This window comes from Lithobates pipiens, unplaced genomic scaffold (assembly GCF_037356315.1).
Source record: "Lithobates pipiens isolate NorthernLeopardFrog02 unplaced genomic scaffold, aLitPip1_a1.2 Scaffold_28, whole genome shotgun sequence".
In the NCBI taxonomy this organism is placed as follows: Eukaryota; Metazoa; Chordata; class Amphibia; order Anura; family Ranidae; genus Lithobates; species Lithobates pipiens.
In genome coordinates, this window is record NW_027507789.1 from 20,836,154 (window position 1) to 20,861,643 (window position 25,490).

Consider the following 25,490-nt stretch of genomic DNA (forward strand, 5'->3'; position numbering starts at 1 on the left):
GGCTACAGATCCCCTTAGGGCCGGTTCACACAGCGAGGCGATGCGAGGCGACACGGCTCGCCTCGCCTCGCTCCCGCAAGTCGCCCCCGTTCTGTACAATGGAACCGTTCTGAGAGGAGCGACTCGAGTCGCTCCGACTCAGAAAAAAGGTTCCTGTACTACTTCTGGGCGACTTCGGGGGCGACTTGCATTGACTTCTATACAGAAGTCCTCTGCAAGTCGCCGCTGAGGTCCCCGCAGGTCGCGGCGAAGTAAGTCGGAGACGCCTCGCCGCGCCTCGCTGTGTGAACCGGCCCTTAGAGAGTATTACATCAACAGATTCAGACAAAAGACGGATATAAATTCATAAGATCTGTCTTTGTCTTTCTTTCTAAGCCTTTAAATGCCTAAAACGAAGTCCCCCGAATCCAGTTACATCACCGCGCCGTCCCCAGCTGACGCTCAAGCAGCAGCTAGAATCAAGTCTGGTAGCAGCATACTTTTTTTTTTTTTTTTTTTAAAGGCAAAAATCTGAACATTTCTCAGTCCAGTCAAAATATACTGTAAAGCTTAAAAACATTAGAAACGTCAAGTCCGAAGTGCAAAAAGTTTGTACCGTGCCCTAGCAAAGCGGGGCGTCGACAATCCCAGACACGCCAGAGTGAACTCGGAACAATTCCCTGAGCAAGCAGTAGGATGGGAGCCTGTGAAGAGCTGTAATAAGCAGTCCCAGGCTCCACGGGGGGGGGGGGTAAAGGGCTCAGACTTTGATCTCAGGGGGTGGCTGGGGGAGCTTTGATTCCGTAAGGTTCTTCTCTGGCACGTCTGCCTCCTGCACAGGTTTGTACTGAGCAGACCTCTCAAATTTGGTTTTAAAAAGCAGCCCGTGACCTGAAAAGTAAAAGAAAAAAAAAAAAAGTATTAGCACCGAGGCTGTGGACAGAAATGGCGTTCTTCACAGAAGGCGGCTCAAACCCACCTGCACAGTCTGCCATCTCCCTGAATGCTTGTTTCTTGCAGCAGCTGCGACACAATTGGAACACACACTTGGTGCCCTGCAAGATAAGAGAATTGGGGAGTTTTGCTCCAGTCTCAATATGTGATGACTTGCTTTCATATCATACCTCTTCCCTGGGTCACCTGATCGCCTCCTACGGCTTCCAATACCATCTCTACGCTGACGGCACTCCAATCTATTTCTCTACCCGTTCCTTCAGTCTCATCACGTATCACTAATTTACTATCAGATATATCAGTCTGCATGTCGCACCACCCCCTCAAACTTAATCTATCCAAAACCAAAACTTATTTTTTCTCCCCCACGTGCCACTTCCCCTGATCGCTCCTTTAAGCCCCATGTCCAATCACTGTCCAAATCTTGCCGCCTCAACCTCCGGAACATTTCCAAAATGCTCCCCTTTCTAACCAATGACACAACAAAGCAGGAAGAGGGGGGGGAGAGAGGGAAGAGGGGGGGGAGAGAGGGAAGAGGGGGGAAAGAGGGAGAGAGAGAGGAGGAGGGGGGAGAGAGAGAGGAGGGGGAGAGAGAGGGAGGAGGAGGGGGGAGAGAGAGGGAGGAGGAGGAGGAGGGAGAGAGAGGGAGGAGGAGGAGGAGGGAGAGAGAGGGAGGAGGAGGAGGAGGAGGGAGAGAGAGGGAGGAGGAGGAGGAGGAGGGAGAGAGAGGGAGGAGGAGGAGGAGGAGGGAGAGAGAGGGAGGAGGAGGAGGAGGAGGGAGAGAGAGGGAGGAGGAGGAGGAGGAGGGAGAGAGAGGGAGGAGGAGGAGGAGGAGGGAGAGAGAGGGAGGAGGAGGAGGAGGGAGAGAGAGGGAGGAGGAGGGAGAGAGAGAGAGAGGAGGAGGGAGAGAGAGGGAAGAAGGAGGAGAAGGAGAGGAAAGAGGCAAGGGAGAGCAGTGATGAGAAGAAGAAGGAGCAAAGCTTGGGAGTAAAGAGAGACAGGGAAAGGAAGGAGAGGAAAGGGACTGAATGTAGAAATAAACATAAGACTCTACACGCACCTTGGGATTTCCACACTGGTCACATTTTGCATATTTAGCTGAAAAAGCAGAAAAACACAATATTAGTTTGTAGCACAATCAGGTAATACAGACAGAAATCCACAATGAGGTTGTCCACATAGAATAGATTTGTTAATTACAGTAGATGAGTGATGATGTATTTGCTGTGGTGTGAATTGTGCTTTTTTGTCCTGAGAGCTAAAGAGTGGGTAATAATATCTGGAACCAAATCTTTAACCACTTGCCGCCCGCCCTATTACAAATAGACGGCGGCAAAGTGGTTTGATAATCCTGACCGGACGTCATATGACGTCCTCAGGATTATGAGCCGCTGCGCGCCCCCGGGGGCGCCCATCGCGCGATCGTTGTTGCGGGGTGTCAGTCTGACACCCGGCAACTACGATCTCGGTAAAGAGTCTCCGACGGAGACTCTTTACCACGTGATCAGCCGTGTCCAATCACGGCTGATCACAGTGTAAATGGGAAGAGCCGGTGATCGGCTTTTCCTCACTCGCGTCTGTCAGACGCGAGTAGAGAAGAGCCGATCGGCTGCTCCTCTGACGGGGGGGGGGGGGGGGGGGGTCTGTGCTGATTGATTATCAGCACAGCCCCCCCGAGGATGCCCACACTGGACCACCCGGGACACCACCAGGGAAAAGGTAATCCTCCCTAGACCACCAGGGATGCCCATGGTCAGCACAATGGATGCCAATCAGTGCCCATAATGGATGCCAATCAGTGCCCACAATGGGCATCACTGATTGGCACTGATTGGCATCCATTAGTACAGTATAAAACCAATGCCGCCTATGAGTGCCCACCCGTGCCGCCTATGAGTGCCCACCTGTTATGAGTGCCCACCTGTTATGAGTGCCCACCTGTGCCGCCTATCAGTGCCCACCTGTGCCGCCTATCAGTGCCCACCTGTGCCGCCTATCAGTGCCCACCTGTGCCGCCTATCAGTGCCCACCCATGCCCATCTGTGCTGCCTATCCATGCCCATCTGTGCCGCCTATCCATGCCAATCCGTGCCAGCTATCAGTGCCAATCCGTGCCACCTATCAGTGCCAATTTGTGCCACCTATCAGTGTCCATCCGTGTCGCCCATCAGTGCCGCCCATCAGTGCCGCCTTATCAGTGCCCATCAGTGTAGCCCCATGAGTGCCCATCAGTGAAGGAGAAAACGTACTTATTTACAAAGTTTTGAAACTGAAACAAAAAAAAACATTTTTTTTTCAAAATTTTCGGTATTTTTTTTATTTGTAGCGCAAAAAATAAAAACCGTAGAGGTGATCAAATACCACCAAAAGAAAGCTCTATTTGTGGGAAAAAAATGATAAAAATTTCATTTGGGTACAGTGTAGTATGACCGCGCAATTGTCATTCAAAGTGCGACAGCGCTGAAAGCTCAAAGTTGGTCTGGGCAGGAAGGTGTTTAAGTGCCCGGTATTGAAGTGGTTAAGCAGGCATGATGTGAAGGGTTTCACCCTATAAACCCAGCAAATTATGAATTTGGACTTTTCTGAAGTTCAGGCTTCAAGTAAAGACCAAAAGAAAGCCGTAACAGAACACTACCGGAGACTTGGTGAATGGGGGGCTGGCAGATCTGACCACTAAACTCAGTGGGGGACCTGAAAGACTTTACAATCACTTTAAAACAAAAAAATAATATATTGCAGCTTACTAAAACATTAGATGTGGTGGCTACATTCATTTTTTTTTTTTACACTCCCCCTCTGTTTTCTCCTGGTAATCTGAAGAGTAACACACCTCCTGTATTAGAGTGCCTGCACTCTGGATGAAGAAGCAACAGGGACACCTTTGGACAGCAGCATTGAGTCTGGGGTGTTAGATGTACTAGGTCGGATATTTAAAGGGGTTGTAAAGGTAAATGTTTTTTCCCCTTAATGCATTCTATGCATTAAGGTGAAAAAACATCTCACAGTGCCGGCACCCCCAGTCCCCCCCCGTTTTACTTACCTGAAAGTCCGGCGCTCGTCCCCGCCCTCCTCTTCCCTGCTCAGCCTGGCCGCTGATTGGCTGGAGTGGATAGATTGAAAGCAGCGCAGACATTGGCTCACGCTGCTGTCAATCACATCCAATGACGCTGTGCGCCGGAGCCGTGTGATACAGCGAGCGGCTATAGCCGCCGGCTGTATCACGGGAGTACGCCCGCAGGTGCTTCTCACCATGTGAGGGAGCTCGCATGAACGTGATAAGTACCTGCGGGAGGAAGGCGAGACAGCCGCCGAGGGACCCCAGGAGAGCAGGTTCGGGGCCACTCTGTGCAAAACGAGCTGCACAGTGGAGGTAAGTATAATATGTTTGTTATTTTTTTTTTTTTTTTTACTTTACAATCCCTTTAAATACAATAACAAATTAAAAACAAATGCCAGCTAACACTTTATAAGCTGTTACAGCAGCAATTTGTTTTCTTTTGGGATAAAAGTTTTACATAAATAAAAGCAGACTATTGTAAGCACCCCTCTCAGTGATGAATGTTTTGTCTCAACCCTTTAACTGCTACATCTGCAGGATAGCTTGCGCTGTTGAAAAACCAACAGACTTGATGGCAGGCTTACCATGTAAATATAAAAATAAAGTAAGCCAGAAAAAAAATAAAAAAATAAATAAATAAAAAAAAAAACACAAATGCAGCCACCTGCTTAAAGTATAACTAAAGGCAAAACTTTTTCTTTCGTTTTGGATAGAATGGAGAGTGATTAGGACACCTGTTAGGTTTTTATTGCGGTCTATGCCCCCATTAGGGAGATTCGCCCTCTATCTGTCCTGTTTATCATCATTAAAAGTAAAAGAAAATCCCCAAATTTTGGGTTGTTCACAGAAAAGTAATAGAGGGGAAATCTTCGATAACTTGTTTTGTTTGCTGACAGTTGCTCTAGGAAAGGAAATACTTGTATGAAAACCCCAAAGTTCTGGGCAGTACCGACGTGCACCCAACGCCTACTTAGCCTTACTGGGTGTGAATTTACCTAGTTTGAAAAGAAGGCGGCAGCAGTTTCCTTCGGTATGACTTACGCTTTACAGAAGGGTCGAAGCATTTGTTCGGATGGCGCTGTTTCTTTTTTAGCTTGTTCTTTGAAAGCTGCTCCGTGTTCCCATCATCTTCCTCCTCCAGTGCTCGCTTTGCTCGCATTGCGCTCTCCTCCTTCACCGCGTCTTTGGGCCTGAAGGCAAATAAAATGTCACACTGCACCACAACGCAACACATTTGTATTGAAAATCCTGCCTGCTTTCACAGGGAATGCTGTTCTGTTCCTTTATCTGCGGGTATCTTTCAGAGGGACAAACTGCTTAAACCTTTTTTTACATCCTATCTGTAAAACTAAAAACTGAGACTTCAGGAGAAAGGAGGGGCTTCCATAGGCCAGGACTGTGAGATTTTGAAATACTGCCTTCTTCAGATGTGAACCCGACTAGGAGAGGAGAACAAGCAGTGGTACATATAAAAGGCATGCCTCTGTAAGAACTGAAAATGACGATTTGAAATACACGGGGGCATGGCTTACTCTGGTGGACTTTTTTTTTTTTTTTTCAGCTGTGAGAACTCTCTGCACTTGTTAGAAAGAATCGTGACATGCTGTTTTGAAGATCGGGAAAGGTAAAGATTGCGATTTCGATTTTTAACGATTAATCCTGCAGCTCTAACACACGTACCTTCAAAGTCTTCTTTTATGTTAGTTACACGGTCTATGGTGATGCTTTCAAAACCAGATAAAAGAAGAGTAGGCCAAAACTCCATGCAATAAGTTTGCAATATTTACAAATCATGTTAAAACCTATGGCACTTTCTGTGCAGGTTTTGACTGTCAAAAAAAAAAAAAAAAAAAAAAAAACACCTTTGAAATTTTTTTAAGCGGAGGTCCACCCTAAAGTGGAACTTCCGCTCATTGGAACCCTCCCCCCCTCCGGCGCCACAATTGGCACCTTTCAGGGGGGAGGGGGGGGTGCAGATACCTGTACAGTACAGGTATCTGCACCCATTTCTGGCATAGATATCTGCAGAAGGTACGCCCCTTTCCGCAGAATCTACGCCCCTTTCCGAAGGTCCCCCCGCTGTCTGCTGGGAAACACACGGATCCCAGAGACAGCGGGGACCGTCCTTATTGCGCAGCGCGACTCGCGCATGCACAGTAGGGAACCGGGAAATGAAGCCGCAAGGCTCCACTTCCTGACTCCCATACCCAAGATGGCGGCGGCAGCACCCGAGAAACGATCGAGAGATCGGCTTCGGGTGCCAACATCGCGGGCGCGCTGGACAGGTAAGTGTAATTATTTTAAAAGTCAGCAGCTGCAGTATTTGTAGCTGCTGGCTTTAAAAAAAAAAAAAAAAAAACGGCGGACTCCCGCTTTAAGTAAATCTTGCAAATGTGTGGCATGCAGTTCTAACCAATTGTAAAGGATCTGTACTTACACTATGATTAGTAGATTCCTGTTGAAAATAATTCAAAATAATGAAAAAGACTTACGGTGGTCGTACATAGGGTTGGCATATCCAGTGAGGGAAAGGCAAGTCTCCAGTATTCTCACCACCTTCCTTCTTGTTCGCCATTTCTTCCTACAAAAAAAATAAAATAAAATAAAAAAGATTCCCTGATTGGCTCCCACTTCATCTGTATATATCTATATCCTCAAGACGGTTAAAAGAATTGCTCAAATTACTAGATCTATATACACTCACAAGGCTATACAAGAAATATCACACTCAGAAGGATTTTTCCAATTATTTGTTTATTGTAGAGAACACACAACGGGAAGAAGACACCATCATTTGGCTGCAGCAGCTGATCAGATCCCATCACTTCGCTGCAGCAGCTGATCCAAGCCAACTACTCAAAGTTACTTCGATGAGCGAGGATTAGAGGTGCTTTGGTAGAATCTTCATGAGAGTCTCCGTAAAACCGTCCATTCATGGATCAAAATTCCGCCGGTTTAGCAGGGACCAGCCAAGATTTAATCCATGTATGGGCTGGCCGATTGCACCCAAGTCACTCGAATCATCTAAACAGCCAGCCTGTCAGATAGTTTACATTCAATTACTGCCAGTGGCTGTAGCCTGGGCTGCTGTTACAAATCGGGGGGGGGGGGCTCCATACTGCCTACCTGACAGGCCTCTGCTCCCCTCCCTCCCCAGAAAATATAAAATTATATTCTTCCTAAAGGTACACTAAAATCATTATTATATGACATATTTACCACCCCCTTCCCCCACTCTCCATCCTGAAACATTCCCTTGTGTGCCCGCAGCAGCTTCCAGTGGGAGAGGAGGGAAATCAGCAATGCTGCAGGATAAAGGAGCACACAGCGGGGCCCGGAAAGCAGAGGGATGGGGGCGTAGATGCTAGAACTGAACGCTGCAAGGAGTGGAGGAGAAGCTGGCGGCACTGCAGGGGGATGCAAAGGTGGATTGGTGTCTGTCTGCAGTAAGGCGGTGCAGCTGGCCCTCCTGCTCAGCAGGTGCCCGGTCCCCCTTCTGAACTGATAGGGCCGGGGCCCAGTACAGAGGGGCTTGCTGTACTGCCTTATCAGCGGCCCTGGCTATAGCAGCTATCAGTAGTCATCATGTTCTGGCGAGACGTGCCCCCCATCGGATCGTGCCCGGGCTGAAGGGCGCATGTGCAACGCATGCACCGTACGTAAAAGCATAACAGCTGATGTTAACATCAGCTGTCGCGGCGGCGAGACGGTGCACAATAGATGACAGAATTTTTTATTTTCTGTCAGATTGTGCCCTGCGCTCCGGTGGCACGTTCATGCCCATGATGGGTGGATTTCTACACATCGTGGGTGAAATTAGATGGCCAGTGCAGAGAAAAAAAAACATTCCGCCGACAGCATGTAGAAATCCGCCCATCATGGACATGAACTCACCACGGGAGCGTGGCGGAGCACGGGGCACAATCTGACAGAATAAAAATTCTATTTTGCGCCTTCACCGTCACAACAGCTGATGTTAAAATCAGCTGTTGTGCTTTTACATACGGCGCATGCACCCTTCAGCCCGGGGGCATTTCTTGACAGAACATTGGCTGGGAAGGCTCCCCACGCCCCCGCCAGCAGAACACAACAGCACTGTGTGCGCGGCATTCAAGCAATTTTCTTTCCTTCCATCCGTGGCGGAAGGAAAGAAAAACAAGTCATCTACGGCCTGCTTAAGTCTTTACACCAGTCTTTATGCCATTCTATACACCAAAAATGACACACGCTTATTACCTGGCACTTAACCTTCAGTTCATTGTTAACAGCAATGATGCCTTCCAGGGACTTGGCCTTTGCCAGTTCTTCTCGTAGTTCTTGGTAAATCTGCAGACTAAAAAAATAAAATTGTTAGCAAGTGTCAGCTAGAATACAGGAGTTTAACCAAAACTAGTTTAGCTGACAAAAACAATACAACATATAGCTGCATACATTGTAAGGATATTAGCAAACTTTATTAATGCCCTATTTTAGTTTCGGCAGCCTTCCCTTCTGTTTAAAAGAATACAATTAAAAAAAAGTACTACCCCTCCCCCAATGCTCTAAGGCTGTACTCCACTGCTGGACACCAGCGCTCTGTGATAATTAGTGCCCCACAACAGACAATGACTGCGAGCCCAGGCTGCCACGGACACCTCCCCCTCTCCAACCCTGGTGGTACAGAACCAAAGGACCATCACTTGAAGAAAGACCCAGCTTTTCACAGGAAGGGGTGTCCCCAAACTAGTTTTTCTTTACCATTTCAAGTGGAACTTTAGTCAAGAAACCTATGTCCTGTTAGATCACTTCATGCTGGCCCCTTTTGCAGGTAAAAAATTAAAAATAAGCGACTGTACTGTTTGAATTTCAGTAATGCACAGTCTCACCCTGCTCTGCACATGCTCAGTATGCCCCAGTTGAAGTCCTTTGGGACGAAACGCGTAGGACTTCGCTTTCTGCTGCTCACATTGCGCCCCCCCCCATTTTTACTTGGTGAGCACAGTTTTTATTCATATTTATGTATGCTGGTTTTTAAGAAATAAAAATCCCACTTTTTTTGACCATATAGAGGCATTATTTCTTTGCATAAACTCCCGGATGAGAGTTCCTTTGTGGTCCAGTTCTACCTCCTGTGCCTAAGTTCCATTCCAGCCCTGGTGTTTTCAATATCCCAATGTTGTAAAGCGCTGCGTAAACTGTCGACGCTATATAAATCCTGTATAATAATAATATCCGAGGTCCGGTTTGGCGGGTGTCTACAACACCCTTTGGAGTCGTGTTTGGAGGTCCTCGATTCCCTGGAGTCTCGTTGATCTCCCGATCCTCTGCATCCTTGCCTTTATGACTCGTTGTCGCTGACATTCGCGTCCACCTGTTCCGCTAAGAGTAGATATACTTTTTCTGTTTTTTGGTTGAAGATGCACCACCTTCGATGCCCTCACTGCCGGACAGTGCCAGGGTATTACATCTTTGATTAGCCACTATTCGGTGGCGGACTCACATTGGTCCTTTATTAGGACCTTTACAGGAATTGGACTTTCACATTTCCATTATTTTTGAACGATTGAATTTTTTATTTTTCACAAACGTATGCAGGTGTGTTTATTCCTTAGCACTACAATTTATACCATTCACATGCTCAGTTGCTCTCCATTTTTTGCCACTGCCAACAATGTAGAGGCCGATCTGATGACAGCCTAAAGATTTAATGCTGCTCAGGGGGCTCTGGTCTTCAGCAAAATGGCCGCCTCCATGAAGAAGAAACTAGAACAATTCTGTAGCCATTTTACAGCACACACTAATTTTGGTATCAATTATTAATGTGGGATGTACATTCACCGGCCACATTATTAGGTACCCCTGTTCAATTGAGAGGGGATATGATTTCAATATACAAATACCATAGTGCTGACCCCACAATAGGGATAAAACTTTTTCGTGGAAGGGAGTTTAGTAAGACACGTGGCCACTCATTAAAATTAGAAGAAAAGAGGTTTAACCTTAAACAACGTAGAGGGTTCTTTACTGTAAGAGTGGCAAGGATGTGGAATTCCCTTCCACAGGCGGTGGTCTCAGTGAGGAGCATCGATAGTTTCAAAAAACTATTAGAAAAGCACCTGAACAACTGCAACATACAGGGATATACAATGTAATACTGACATATAATCACATAGGTTGGACTTTATGGACTTGTGTCTTTTTCAACCTCACCTACTATGCAACTATGTTATTTCTAACACAAAATCAGCCAATCACATGGCAGCAACTCAATGCATTTTGGCATCTAGACGTGGTGAATTCCACTTGCTAAAGCTAAAACCGAGCATCAGAATGGGGAAGAAAGAGTATTTAAGCATTTCAAAAACTGCAGATCTACTGGGATTTTCACACGTCAGCCATCTCTCAGGTTTACAGATAATGTCTGAAAAAGAGAAATTATCCAGTGAGCGGCAGTTGTGTGGTAGAAAATGCCTTGTTGAGGTCAGAGGAGAATGGACGGACTCGAGTTTGAGTTGAGATGATAAAAAGGCAATAGTAACTCAAATAACCACTAGGTATGCAGAATACTATCTCTGATTGCACAACACATCGAACCATGATGCAGATGGGCTACAGCAGCAGAAGACCACACCGGGTGTCACTCCTGTCAGATAACAGGAAACTGAGGCTACAATTTGCACTGGATCACCAAAATGGGATGATAGAATATTGAAAAACTGTTGCCTGGTCTGATGAGTCCAGATTTCAGCTGCGACATTCAGGTGGTCGGGTCACAATTTGGTGTAAACAACATGAAAGCATGGATCCCTCCTGCCTTGTATCACCAGTTCAGGCTGGTGGTGTAATGGTGTGTAACGGTGTGGGGGATATTTTCTTCACACACTTTGGTTACCAACTGAGCATTGCTTAAACCCCACGGCCTACCTGAGTATTATTGCTGACCATGTCTATCCCTTTATGACTACAGTGTCCCCATCTTCTGATGGCTCCTTCCAGCAGGATAATGCTCCATGTCACAAAGATCCAATCATCTCACCACTGGACAATGAGGTCCCTGTCCTCCAATGGTCTCCACACTCACCAGATCTCATCCAATGGTCTCCACACTCACCAGATCTCAATCCAATAGGGCACCTTTGGGATGTGGTAAGATTGGCATCATGGATGTGCAGCCGACAAATCTGCAGCAACTGCAATATTGACCAAAATCTCTGAGGAATGTTTCCAACACCTTGTTGAATCTATGCCACGAAGAACGAAGGCAGTTCTGAAGGCAAAACAAAAGGGGGTCCAACCCAGGACTAGTAAGGTGTACCTAAATAAAGTTTCCGGTGAGTGTACGTTTCTTGCTAAAGAACATTATTTTTATCAAGTTGTTATGGGTCAAGTTCCACTTTGAACTATTGAGACCTTCTGCCTGTACAATAATGATCTGATCAGTCCCAGTGATAGAATTAGAACAGATGCATCCATCCTTGCAGGTCTTCAAATGCGTTTTTGTTTCTGCCACCCCCCCCCCCCCCCCTCCACATTGGCTTCAATAATCAAATGTATCACACTCCAGCGTAGAGTGCCAAGGGCCCTATGAGTAAAGCAATGCTTTTCCACTGCCTTAAGAGAAAAAAAAAAAAAAAAAAAAAAAAAGAAGACTATAAGGCACAGCAATTCGCTTTACAAATGTGCGTCTCGCTCTGATTGCTTTGGGACTACTGGGGTTTTTACCTCTGGGTCAACTGTGGGTATAGAATTGGGTATATGGGATTGTATGATATTATTATTATTATTTTTTTTGTGGTTTAACTGGATGGACTTTTTTTCAACCTATGTAACTTAAAAAAAAAAAAAAAAAAAAGAACAAATACATGCAACCAACCCCACATGCAACATGTATTGCATTGCATGCAACAGAAGTCAATGCGGAACGAATTCTCTTCATTTCCATTGACTTCTATGGGGAAACTCTTTGATATACGAGTGCTTTTGATTACAAGCATTCTCCTGGAATGGATTATGCTCGTAATCCAAGGTTCCACTGTAGTACCTTTTTTGGTGTCCACCAGAGGGTGCTGTTATATATTGCCCCTTTACGTATTCAATCACTTTGGCTTCCCAAGTTTCTGATTCCTCTACACCAGGGATATGCAATTAGCGGACCTCCAGCTGTTACAAAACTACAAGTCCCATCATGCCTCTGCCTCTGGGTGTCATGCTTGTGGCTGTCTGAGTCTTGCTATGCCTCATGGGACTTGTAGTTCTGCAACAGCTGAAGGTCCGCTAATTGCATATCCCTGCTCTACAGCATGGATGCTCAACTTGTAGTTCCACAACAGCTGGGAGGGCCACAAGTTGAGCACCTATGGTGTAGAGCAGGGATATGCAATTAGCGGACCTCCAGCTGTTGCAGAACTACAAGTCCCATGAGTCATAGCAAGACTCTGGCAGCCACAAGCATGACACCCAGAGGCATGATGGGACTTGTAGTTTTGTAACAGCTGGAGGTCCGCCAATTGCATATCCCTGCTCTATATCATAGGTGCTCAACTTGTGGCCCTCCAGCTGTTGTGGAACTACAAGCTGAGCACCCATGAAATAGAGCAGGATTATGCAATTAGCGGACCTTCAGCTGTTGCAGAGCTACAAGTCCCATGAGGCATAGCAAGATTAGGACAACCACAAGCATGATACCCAGAGGCATGGTGGGATTTGTAGTTCCACAACAGCTGGAGGGCCACAAGTCCCATCGCGCCTCTGCCTTTGGGGAGTCATGCTTGTAACCGTCAGCCTTGCAGTGCCTCATGGGACTTGTAGTTCTGCAACAGCTGGAGGGCCACAGGTTGAGCACCTATGCATACAGCAGCAGCTGTCTTGAGACCTGCACCGGTCCAGCAGATTGTCAGAATGGCTGCGAAGGCTTGGTGGGACCTCCACTCCCGGAATACTTACTGCACTACATGCAGCAGATCATAAAAGACGACATAAAGCAAGCTTGTATTTTTCTTCTAATTTGTAGATGATCTATTAATGGCTAGTAACATTATATATTCCTAATGCATCTAGGAGCATGGATATGCAATTAGCAGACCTCCAGCTGTTGAAAAACTACAAGTCCCATCATGCCTCTGCCTCTGGGTGTCATGCTTGTGGCTGTCAGAGTCTTGCTATTCATCATGGGACTTGTAGTTCTTCAACAGCTGAAGGTCCGCTAATTGCAAATCCCTGATCTGCTATGAGTTAACAAGACCTTCTTGGGGTAGGATATGGCTTGCTTTTTAAATAGAGAATGACAGAAGCATCTTATTTATTTTCATATCCAGGGGGTGTTGAACCTGTTATGCAATTACTTTGAAGACTGAGAATTGTGCATTCTTTACGCTCTGCATCATCAGTGTTAAAAAGAGGTAAAAAAGAAAAAAAAAAAATTCTCAGAAGAACATCAAGCAGGATCTGAGGGGGTTCTTTCTAAGTACGCTCTGAGAATTTCTACAGCGCAGTAACACGAGGGGCATCATAATGAGCAGAGCCAAGAATCCTCATTACGGCATCCACAGGAAAGACGAGGCGGGTGCATTTCAATTTCAAAAAGGTGCGCCGGGTCCCCCCGGAGGATCGCGCTTTAATGTCTCAAAATAAATAGCTTCACAGAATTCCAACAAAACCTGCGAGGTTCTGATTGCTGGAAGATGTATTAATCATCCTGCTGACGTTATTACATGTCAACATGCCCCATCGCCTAGAAAATCCAAACTGAGCCACGTGGCTCAGAAATGGTCTTCTGAAAATAAATAAAAAAAAGGAAGAGAGAAAAAAAAAGGTCTGCGCAGAGGCTTGGCAGCCGGATTCAGCTGCCCCTGTAAGCACGAAGCATGAAACAAAAGGCAAGCAAGAACGCTTCTTATTGCAATTAAAAACTGAAATGACAGCTAGAAGCCGACTGTTATTAGCAAGACCTACTGTATAGCTTCCCTTTGGTAAGCAGAAGTCATGAAAGTGTTACAAAAAATAAAAATCAGTGTGTATATGCAGTAAAGCATGCTTGTTATACTCACTGTGGAATCTAAGGGGTTAATCCTCTGCATTGTGTTAAAAAAAGCTGTTTGATCCTGTCTTCTCTAATCCTCCCTTTCTTCTGTAGAAGTATAAAGTGCTTGATGAATTCAAATACAAAATGTATGTACCACTTGCACTTTTTTTTTTAACCCTAATGCAGGGAAAGCATTAAAGAGGAAGTAAAGCCTCTGAAAAAAAAAAAAAATACACCCTGCAAGACATAGGCATAATGAGCTAGTATGCCAGTGCCGCAATGACATCACTCCCACACATGTGCGCTGGTGCCGCCCACTAACGGCATGATCGCCGTTAGAAACGGCACGCTCCGTGCGCATGCACCGTAGACATCGGTGCTGCTATTTCTGCAAATATCTCCTAAACCTTTTAGGTTTGGGAGATATTTCTTACACCTACAGGTAAGCCTCAATCTAGGCTTACCTGTAGGTTAAAGTGGTTGTAATGTGTTTACAACCACTTTAAAGGGATTGTAAAGGCTCGTTTTTTTTTTCTTTTTTAATAACCTGTCATACTTGCCTCCACTGTGCAGCTCGTTTTGCACAGAGTGGCCCAGATCCTCCTCTTCTGGGGTCCCTTCCAGCTCTTGCGGCTCCTCCCCACATTAGATAACCCCCTAGGACAGTGATGGCGAACCTCGGCACCCCAGATGTTTTGGAGCTACATTTCCCATGATGCTCTGGCACTCTGCAGTGTAGATGAGCATCATGGGAAATGTAGTTCCAAAACATCTGGGGTGCCAAGGCTTGCCATCACTGCCCTAGGAGAAGCACTTTCCTGACTTGCAGGCGTGCTTCCGAATCCAGTATTTGCCTCCATAGACACGAATGCGGACTTGCGCCCCCCGCGTCATTGGATTTGTCAAGATATGAAGACATATGTAACACATATCTGTATATAACCCAGAGTTCCCCTTCAATATAAGAAAGTATTTCTTTATATGTTTTTTAATTCTTCTTGGGTAGCCAATGGCTGCGCTGCTATCAATCTATCCAAATAAGAGCCGAGAACCCTGGGCAGAGGAAGAGTGCGCCTCTGATGTGTGAAATTCCAGGGCTCAGGTAAGTAAAACGGGGGGTGGGGGCGGTCACCGACGGTTGTTTTTTTTACCTTAATACATAGAATGCATTAGGGGAAAAAAAAAAAAAAACACGAAGGGTTTACAACCCCTTTAAAAAGGTAAAACGTGTTCTGCCTTTAGAAGTATAAAGTACAATGATAAAGTCAAATACAAATTGTACTGGAACTGCAGAACAGACCTCACAGGACCCTTTGAATCAGACAGCAAAGACTTTGATATCTAGTCTGTCACATCATAGAGCCAGAAAGATCTTTTGAAGTAGCTACGTAGCATGAGCTGTCAAAGACAATGAAAGAAATAGGTGTCAAATGGTAACTGGAGTCATTTCACAAACGCAGCAGTGTCAGACTAAAGCCAGAATGACTTTCCAATACAGTATATACTTTTAACTTTTCTTATTTTTTTTTCTGGATCTTTAAAGGTAAAATGGGATCTTAAAGCGGACCTTCAGTCATTTTTTTCATCTTTCCATCTATTAAATCCTCTTTCCTTTTTGGTTTAACTTTGGATAGTAAAAAAAAACAAACACATTTCTGCTAGTAAATACCATATAGCAGATAACACGGCTCCCCAAATCATCACGGACTGTGGAAAATGTTGCATTTCATTTGGAAATCAAGGTCCCAGAGTCCGGAGGAAGAGGAGAGGCACAGAATCCAAATTGCAAGAGGTCCAGTGTGAAGTTTCCACAGTCCGTGATTTGGGGAGCCGCGTCATCTGCTGGGGAGGGTCCACTGTGTTTTATCAAGTCCAAAGTCAGCGCAGCCCTCTACCAGGAAATTCTAGAGCACTTCATGCTTCCCTCTTCTGACCAGCTTTATGGAGATGCCAATTTAATTTTCCAGCAGGACTTGGCACCTGCCCACACTGTCAAAAGTACCAATACCTGGTTTAATGATCACGTTATCACTGTGCTAGATTGGCCAGCAAACTCGTCTGACCTAAACCCCATAGAGCAGGGATCCTCAAACTACGGCCCTCCAGCTGTTGCGACACTACATATCCCATGAGGCATTGTAAAACTCTGACATTCACAGCCATGACTGGGCATGATGGGAATTGTAGTTCCTGAACAACTGGAGGGCCATAGTTTGAAGACCCATGCCATAGAGAATCTGTGGGGTATTGTCAAGAGGAAGATGAGAGACACCAGACCCGGCAATGCAGATGCCCTGAAGGCCGCAATCAGCCTGGGCTTCCAAAACACCTCAGCAGTGCCACAGGTTGATCACCTCCATCCAACGCCGCATTGATGTGGTAATTCATGCAAAATGAGCCCCGACTGAGTATTAAGTGCATACTATATTGTACATGGACAGACTTTTCAGTAAGCCAGTCATTTCTTTCGTTATTTTCTGAGATACTAAATTTTGGGTTTTCACTAGCTGTAAGCCATAATGATCAACATTAAAATAAAGAAATGCTTGAAATATATCACTCTGTGTGTAATGCATCTATATAAAATATAGGAGTTTCACATTTTGAATTGAATTACTAAAGTAAATTAACTTATTGATGATATTCTAATTTTAGGAGACGCGTGTATTATATATACACATACACACACACACACATATATATTTGGGAATTAGGCACAAATGTGTTAACCTGTGTTTACCGACAGGTGGAAAAAAATCCCTGCATGAAATACTTTTGCCCAAAAACTGAACAAAACTTGACAAAAATGCACAGAACAACCATTATATCTTCCTTTCACGCTGGAAACTGCCCCGCGCTAGCAGTAAAGCACCACTCGTTTTAATGGCGCTTTACAGACGCTGTGCGGGAGTGGGCACATTTAACCCCAAAGGAGTTAAATCGGTTCTCCACCTTGAAGTGGAAGTTCCGCTCATCTGATCCCTCCCCCCCTCCGGTGCCACAATCGGCACCTTTCAGGGGGGTGCAGTTACCTGGATAATCCAGGTATCTGCACCCACTTCCGGGACAGACTGCCGCAGATGCCCCCCCCCCCCCCGTTGTGTTCTGGGGAACACACAGTTCCCAGGACACAGCGGTGACCAGCAGAGACACGCAGCACGACTCAGGCATGCGCAGTAGGGAACCGGGCAGTGAAGTCGCAATGCTTCACTTCCCGATTCCCTGACAGAGGATGGCGGCGGAGGCAGCAGAGAGATGAGCGATTGCTCGTCATCTGACGCCGACATCGCTGGACCCTGGGACAGGTAAGTGTCAATTTATTAAAAGTCAGCAGCTGCAATATTTGTAGCTGCTGGCTTTTAATTTTTTTTTAAAGGTGCAGAACCACTTTAACAAGGGGTTAAAAGCGCCTGAAAAGCGCAGCCGTCGAATCGCTTTGCAGGCGCTTCCCACTGATTTCAATGGCAGGGGCGGTTTAGGAGAGGTGTATACACCGCTCCCGCTCTGCCCCAAAGATGCTGCCTGCAGGACTTTTTTTTACATCCTGCAAGCGCAGCGCCCCAGTGTGAAAGCACTCGGCTTTCACACTGGGTGGCTTGAGAGGCAGTTTACAGGCGCTTTACAATCGCTATATTTAGCACTAAAGCACCTTCAGTGTGAAAGGGGTCTTACAGTTTGGCTTCTTAAATATGTACTCTATAGAAAGCAGCATCCATCGGGAGAGTGTGACACCAACCTTTAGATTTATGAAAGCAGTCAAGGTAAATCAGGAATTATGACAGGGCTAGTGTTAGGAGTACCCAAGAAGTGTAAGAATCAAATTCCTCAACATGCCAGAAACCAAACTAAGCAGAAACAGAAGTTTTGGGATGAAAGAAGCACACAAAAGGCCAATACTCACGTGTGGTGCCACAACTTGAAGACGTGGGCCCGAACAAAAGACAAAGGGCACGGGTATTTCTGGACAAGGTCCAAGTACTCCTCTGCCATCTCCCATACATTGGGATTCCTCCCTTCAAACAAGGCCGGATTGTGGAGATTCCCCTCTGAAACCCATACAAATATTTCTGGTGAGTAGTTTGTGGGGTACTGTACCACTATGCCATACCATGATCATCATATTAAAGTGGCTGTAAACCTCTGAAATTAAAAATGAACAAAAGAACATCCGCATGTAGTGTGTACCTGCCTCAGTCCATAGCATCTAGTGTGGATCTCGGATTCACTATCCTTTCCCTGAAATCTGCATATGTTTCACTTCTTACAGAATTGTCTGACACCAGGCAATCCATGGTGACAGTCCCCATTCTTCAGCACACAGTATCTATGTCTCCAGTAAAGCAGCGTCTCTGTGTCTCTAGTAAAGCACATCCTATAGGCCTTTTGTCTGACATCCCATTTTTAAAGTTTTTAACCACATGACCTCCAGAAGGTTTACCACACTTCATGACCAGACCATTTTTTGCAATACGGCACTGCGGTACTTTGACAATTGTGCAGTCATGAGACACTGTACCCAATTTAAATTACTGTCTTTTTTTTTCCCCCACAAATAGAGCTTTCTTTTGGTGGTATTTGATCACCTCTGCATTTTTTAAATAATAATTAGGATTTAAAATTTTTTATTGGATATGTTTTATAGCATAAAGTAAAATTTTTTTATTTTTTTTTCTAAAAATAAAAACCGCAAAGGTGATCAAATACCACCAAAATAAATCTCCATTATTTGTGTACAGTGTTGCACAGCCACGCAATTGTCAGGTAAAGTAACGCAGTGCTGTATCACAAAAAATGGCCTGGTCATGAAGGAGAGTAACTTTTCCAGAGGTCAAGTGGTTAAAGCGGACTATATTCTCAGATAACATTAAAAAGAAGGTCAATGGTTATTTGAGCTCTTGGAAGGCCATACAGTATGTGCACCCCTACATTAAATATTCGTTTTGAGAAGAATAACCTTAAAGGCCAAGTTCATCTTTTTTTATTTCCAGCTCCCATTTATACCAATATAGCATTAAATGTACTAAAACTAACGAAAATAAAACAGCTTTCCATTAGGCCTCATGCACACGGACGTTTTTACAGCCGCTTTTTTGAGCTTTTTTTGCAGCTTAAAAAGGCCTGTCCATGTTAGTCTATGGCTTCATGCCCACCTAGGCGTTTTTGAGCTGCAAATGGCATAGGCGTTTTTAAGCTGTAAAAAAAACCCAGGACCAGTGCGTTCCGTGGCGTGGAGCTAGAGCTGTAAAAACGCGAATCGCGGGAAAACGCGCAAAAACGCGCAACATATTTTCTTTGTTTTCTGAGTCCTATAGCCAAGAGATGTGTTTCTTAAAAACAGCTACTTAACGCTAAAAAACGCGCAAAAACGCCAATGCAAAACGCTGTAAAAATCAAGTTTTTAACGACGATTTTTCCAGGCGTCGGAGCTAGCTTTGCAGACAGTTTTTTAAAACGTCCGTGTGCATGAGCACTTAAAGTTCCAGGCTTTTTATGTTTATTAAAAGTCAGCAGCTATAAAAAGTGTAGTTGCTGACTTTTAATAAACAGACACTTACCTGTTCCACAGTCCAGCGATGCACCAAACGGAGGGTCACTCCTCTCCGCTGGCGTCTCCATTGCCACTTTGGGCACCCGGCCGTGACAGCTTTTGGCTTCACGGCCGGGCATGCATGGCGCATGCGCGAGTCACGCTGCGCTCCCGGAGTGGACAGACGCTCTCCTGGGACCTTTCACGTGTCCCCTGGGCGGAAGGAGGAAGTGGGACAGGAAGTCCCCCTTCTAATGAAGCCCCCACTCCCCCTTCCAAAAAAATGATATGCCAAATGTGACATGTAAGGGGGCGAGGAGTGCTTAAAGCAGAAGTTCCATTTTAGGTGGAACTTTGCTTTAACTACACAGACTTACCTCACTCTTCATAGATGTTAAAAACACTGCTCGATTACTTCTGCTTTACTTCCTGGACAGACTTTAGGTCATGACACAGGAAGGAGTTGACCAGCTGAGGTTAGATGATGCAGGGTGTGTGCCAATGAGATCAGCTGATTAACTCCTTCCTGTGTCATGACCTAAAGTCTCTCCAGGAAGTAAGGTAGAAGTAATCAAGCAACGTTTTTTTAAACATCTATGAAGACAGTAAGGTAAGCCGGTGTAGAATTAATGGAAATTTGTTTTAGTTTTGCAAACAAAGTACATTAATGCTATATTGGTGCATAGGGAAGCTGGAATTTAGAGAAAAAGAAAAGTGACCGTAGCCTTTAAACCGTAGCTCCACCCAAAAGGGGAAGCTCCCCTTGTCTGCCTCCCCTCCCCCCACACCACATTTAGCACCTTTTGGGGAGGCGGATACAGTTCAACCCCCTCATTTACATGCAGCCAGCCCATTTGCAAATACAGTGTTCTTCGCGCATACGCGGTAGGGTTTCCCGTAGCGTACCTGGTGGTATTCCCGAGTCTGGCTTGGGGTGAGATTTAATTACCATAAGTGTTATTCCCGAGCCAGACTCGGGATCACATCGCTGGATCCATAGAGGAGGTTACTTACCTTGTCCCCTGGATCCAGCGATGTCTCCCTGCTGTGATCAGCGAGCCGCCGTGTCTTGTTTGGTCTGTGACAGCGCAGAGTTCCGTTCCCTGCGAGCGTTGCGACGAACGGGGACGGAGTTCGGCGCCAAATTCAAAAAGTAAAAAACACAGTATAGATACAGTATACTGTAATCTTACAGATTACAGTGCTGTATCAAATAATTACATAACCCCTTTGTCCCCAGTGGTTTGTCCAGTGTCCTGCATGCAGTTTTATATTATAAATACTGTTCTTTATGCCAGGAAACTGGAGATTGTCCATAGCAACCAAAAAATGTCAGTTTACATCAAAAGTGGTTATAGAACAGCTAGAAAACAGCGATAATAAATTAGAATCACTCGTAGAATTGAGCAATAGTAATTTGTGGGGAAATTAGTCATCAAACACTAAAAGTAATGACAGTGACAATTCTGCAACTGAGCATATTTCAGTGTTTTTGATTTGATTACATTATTGAATAATTTTTATTATTATTATATTATTTGTGCATATATATATATATATATATATATATATATATATATATATATATATATATATATATATATATATATATATATATATATATATATATATAATGATTTCAAATTCAATCATACCCGGAATGTTTATTGGACTCTTGTTTGGATGGATTTAAGTGAATTATTTCTAATGCCGCGTACACACGTAGCCAACTATCCGGCGGACTCGCCCACACATGCGGAGGAAAGTCCGCACCTTGTCCCCACGTTGATGAGGACAAGGGCCTCTTCCCTACAACCCTGGCCGTTGGTTGTCGGGGTCTGTGGGCGGGGGGCTTATCGGATTCCGGGAGCCACCTTTAATAAGGGGGCCCCCGGATACCGGCCCCCCACCCTATGTGAATGAGTATGGGGTACAATGTACCCCTACCCATTCACCTGTGGAAAAAAAATGTACAAAAAAAATAAACACAACACACAAGGGTTAAAATTGTTTATTGCACAGCTCCGGGGGTCTTCTCGCCGGACTCCTCCGCTATCTTCTGCTAGCTCTTTTGCTAGCAGAGGAGCCCGGCTTTCTTCTTCGCCGACTTCTTCTGACTTCGGGGGTCTTGTCCCCCTCTTCGGTTCTTCTGTCGCCGTCTTCTGTTCTTCTCTTCAGATGTTGCCTCGTCGCTCTCTCCGCTCACAATGACAGGACACGCGGTGACTTATATAGGGACATTACAGTCCCAGAGGATGCTGGGACTGTGATATCATAATAGGCGGGGACATCATCCGGTGATGTCCCTATACAAGTCGCCGCACGCCGTGTGTCCCCTCATTGTGAGCGGAGAAAGCGACGAGGCAACATCCCCTTTCCTGGCCGGCTGGGTAGCGTGCTCGGACAAGGGTCTGATGTGGACCCAGGGAGGACCCCCACGCCGATTTTTCGGCGTAGGGGTTCCCCTTTAAGTCCATACCAGGTGACGGGGCCAGTGACGCCTCCTTCACTGGCCCCGGCTACCTGGAGACGCGCTCAAAATGAGCAGACTTTTCTCCGGGCAGGAAAAGTCTGTTCATTTCAAAAGTACGGCGGACTGGCACACACACGGCCGGATTGTCCGCCGAAATGCGAGTCCGGCGGAAAGATTGGAGTGCAAAACTACTTTCTAATTCCGCCGTACTTTTGGGTAAAAAAAAGTCCGCCGGAGGCTACACACGGGGAGATTGTCCAGCGTACTTGAGTTGGCCGGACTTTTCCACTGGATTGTTTGATCGTGTGTACGCGGCATAAGAATTACAGGCCTACAATATAAATCGCCAAATTTCCATGCAATAATGGTATCGCTTTCAGAGCCTAAAATCTGAAATAATCATACCACCAGGGAGGTTCATCAAGATGGCTGAGGCAGCACCGATAGCCAATTGAGAAATCCGCTGAGGTGAGAACATCGCTGGATCCCCCAATTAAAATCAATTTAATCATTATTCTGGAGATACAAACCTGCACTCATCACCCCTTGGACTCCTGTCTCTTGAATACATCGATCCACATCACTAAGGTACTGTATATTCCCGTTGGCAAAAACAGGAATACTGACAGCATTCCTATATCAAAAGGAAACAGGATTTGGTAATTATCCACTGCAAGGAAAAATCAATAATAAAAATAAAAAAATCAAACAAAAAGCAGCATTCACTACAAAGTGGAAGTATAACATTGCCTATTCTGATACCCAATGCTGAACTCTAGCTATACCTTCAGACTTAACAGATTTTTCAGATTTGAATGAACACTGCAAGTTTATCACAGTGTGTATCAGAATCTGCAGCAAGTCAGACAGAGCCTACTTCATTTACTGGCTGGAGAAAATCCAGCACCATCTATAGCTCTTTCCTCCTTAGCCTGCCTCTGACCGGCTCCTTTCCAATCATTGGATTTCAGTTCTTTCAATGACGGAGGATCGGCATCATATGTAGGGGTTTCTTTGGGTGACCTAAATACAAGTGCAGTCTGCCCCAAAACTGCACACTCCATCAGACTGACATCCGCCAACCACGGCATTTTGATATTTCCATAACTCCCCCCCAAGAACCAGCCTATTACCGAAATCAGGATTGAGGGTTCTTGGGAGGAGTACAGAGGCAGTGTGCTGTGAAGTTTTCAGGAAGCTATGTACAGTACCCTGCCGGTCCCTTCCACCAGCTATGATCTGCTTGCATCACAGTGATTACATCACTGGATCTGAAAATAAATAATTAACTACTATGGCACTGTTGAGCACTCTGGAAGTTCATGGTCTCTTCTTCTTAGTGTGTAACTGCCTGCTGTACGAAGTACCAGCATACACATACACTGGCACTCTGCATTAGTCCTGTTAGTCCTGCATGGCACTTGCAATCTAATTGATGACGCAATGCTTTCCAGGCTATTTTTTTTTTTACCTGCAAAAAGACGTGCATTTATTATTTGTTTTACAAAAGGTGAACTTATCCTTTAACCTCCCTGGCGGTAATCCCAAGTCTGGCTCGGGCTGGGATTTCAGTACCAAAAGCGGTAACCCTGAGCCAGACTTCTATGCAGAGCTGCACCAGATTTTGCACTCTCCAGTTTTAGTAAGTCAACCCCATTGCCTTTCCTGCACTGAATTCAACAATGCTGTCAGCTCTGCCCGGTTCTGAAGAGTAAAACACTTCATATCCCTGCATGGAAATGAGAAGAAGGGGGAGGTGTTCTGCAGTCAGAGTATAACCTAGGCCTGGCTGACAGCAATGACTGGGACTTTCAATAAAAGCAAACAATATTTTTCCATATTCTGTAACGGGCAAAATTATTCCAATCTGACATGCTTACCTCACAGCTTTAATATGCTCCCAGGATGCAACGCCCGTTAGGGGACCTTTCTGCTCCTTAGTACGACCATGAACCGTCAGCAGCTGTAACCAGAAGGATCTTGTTCTAAGTTGACATAAACTGCACATGAAACGTATTTGCTGCAACCAAACCCACCCCACGATAAACCCACCTGGCACCCAGCTTTCTCCAGTAGCTTGGCGTAGGTCACGGTTTTCTCAATCTCAGGAAAAACACGGATCTTGCAAGTGATGGGCACCGACAATTTCTGGTGTGCCAGCTGAACTGCGAAGCATAAATTCACAATGAGTGGGTGCGAAAAAATTTTTTTAATATATTCCTAAAAATAAAAAGGGGACTTTACTGAGGGCACTTACTCATCTTCTCCAGAAGAACCCACTCCTCTTGTAAAAAGGCTCCATAGTGACCTGAACAATGAAAAGGTACAGATTATTACAGAGAGGTACATAAAGTATTTGGAGAAAGCAGGACTGCTGTGCCGTCAGTCACTGGAGAGGTGGAATTTCAGAGACTCTTTACTGTAGAGATAGAGGAGACTCTGGAGGCCACAACTGGAGTTTCTAGCCACAGAGTGGTCTGAAATCTTCAAGCCAATAAGATCTTCTTATTTTCAATAAGATATAGATTTATAAGGAGAACCAAACACTTCTAACTGCAACCACTTAGTCCCCCCCCCCCCCCCCCAAAAAAAATAAAAAATTTAAAATTGCGCAAATACAGCTTGGCATAAAATATTGACAAGATCGCCATTTTATTCCTTACGGTCTCTGCTAAAAAAATAAAAAGTATATAAAATTATATTATATATAAAAAATGTATATATTTGGGGGCTCCAAGTAATTTTCGATCAAAAAATTAAAATTTAAACCAAAAGTTCCATGTGAGAACGTCTGGTCAGCAAGTGGTTATACAGCAAAGGAAACACAACATATTAAGGGTCCTGGTGCAGCCCTGTTTACATGAACGGGAGGTTATCGGCGGCGGTGCGGATCATTTTTTTGCCACTGCCATGAAGCAATAGCATTTCAAAATGTGTACACCTCCCTCTGCCTGCTGTGGTATATACAGGGGGGAGGGGGCAGTAAAACCGTGGTTCTACCACCTATTCTACCCACCCCAGCCACATGGATGTCCTAACAGTTACCACAATTATATTTGCACCAGCAGCGATTTCCTTTGCTTGTATAAGCACTTGCAGACGTTTTCTGGAATCTTTGGTTTAAAATTCGAATTTTTTGAGAGGCCCCAAACATTTTATATATATATATATATATTTTTTTTTTTATAGCAGAGACCCTAAAGAATGAAATGGCGATCATGTCAATATTTTATGACATGCTGTATTTGCACAGAGGTCTTTTAAAAAAATACATTAATGAGAAAAAAAAAAAAAAAAGCACAATAGATACCCCCAATTTTTATGTATAATGTGAAAGATCATGTTACGCTGAGTAAATAGATACCCAACATGTCAAGCATCTATTTTCTCGGCATAACTTATAACTTTAAAAATTGTTAGAGGTTAACTGTTTAGAGTTCCCGGAAAAAATCTCATGCTAGAATTATTACTCTCGCTCCAACAATCGTGGCGATACCTC

General features: G+C 45.0%; 1 protein-coding gene across 1 annotated transcript in view; it reads right to left on the bottom strand.

Moving 5' to 3' along the window:
* Positions 1–468: 468 nt before the first annotated feature.
* The window catches only part of DUS1L (dihydrouridine synthase 1 like), a 28,527-nt gene continuing 3,505 nt past the window's right edge, over positions 469–25,490 (bottom strand). The window contains exons 3-13 of the mRNA XM_077458875.1: positions 24,249–24,299; positions 24,044–24,156; positions 23,872–23,954; positions 22,522–22,625; positions 17,893–18,037; positions 8,228–8,324; positions 6,484–6,572; positions 5,033–5,181; positions 1,994–2,031; positions 959–1,034; positions 469–870 (exon numbers count right to left, since the gene is read on the bottom strand). Coding sequence (XP_077315001.1) covers positions 740–870; positions 959–1,034; positions 1,994–2,031; positions 5,033–5,181; positions 6,484–6,572; positions 8,228–8,324; positions 17,893–18,037; positions 22,522–22,625; positions 23,872–23,954; positions 24,044–24,156; positions 24,249–24,299 — 1,076 coding nt within the window. The 3' untranslated portion in view covers positions 469–739. The remainder of the gene's footprint in view (positions 871–958; positions 1,035–1,993; positions 2,032–5,032; positions 5,182–6,483; positions 6,573–8,227; positions 8,325–17,892; positions 18,038–22,521; positions 22,626–23,871; positions 23,955–24,043; positions 24,157–24,248; positions 24,300–25,490) is intronic.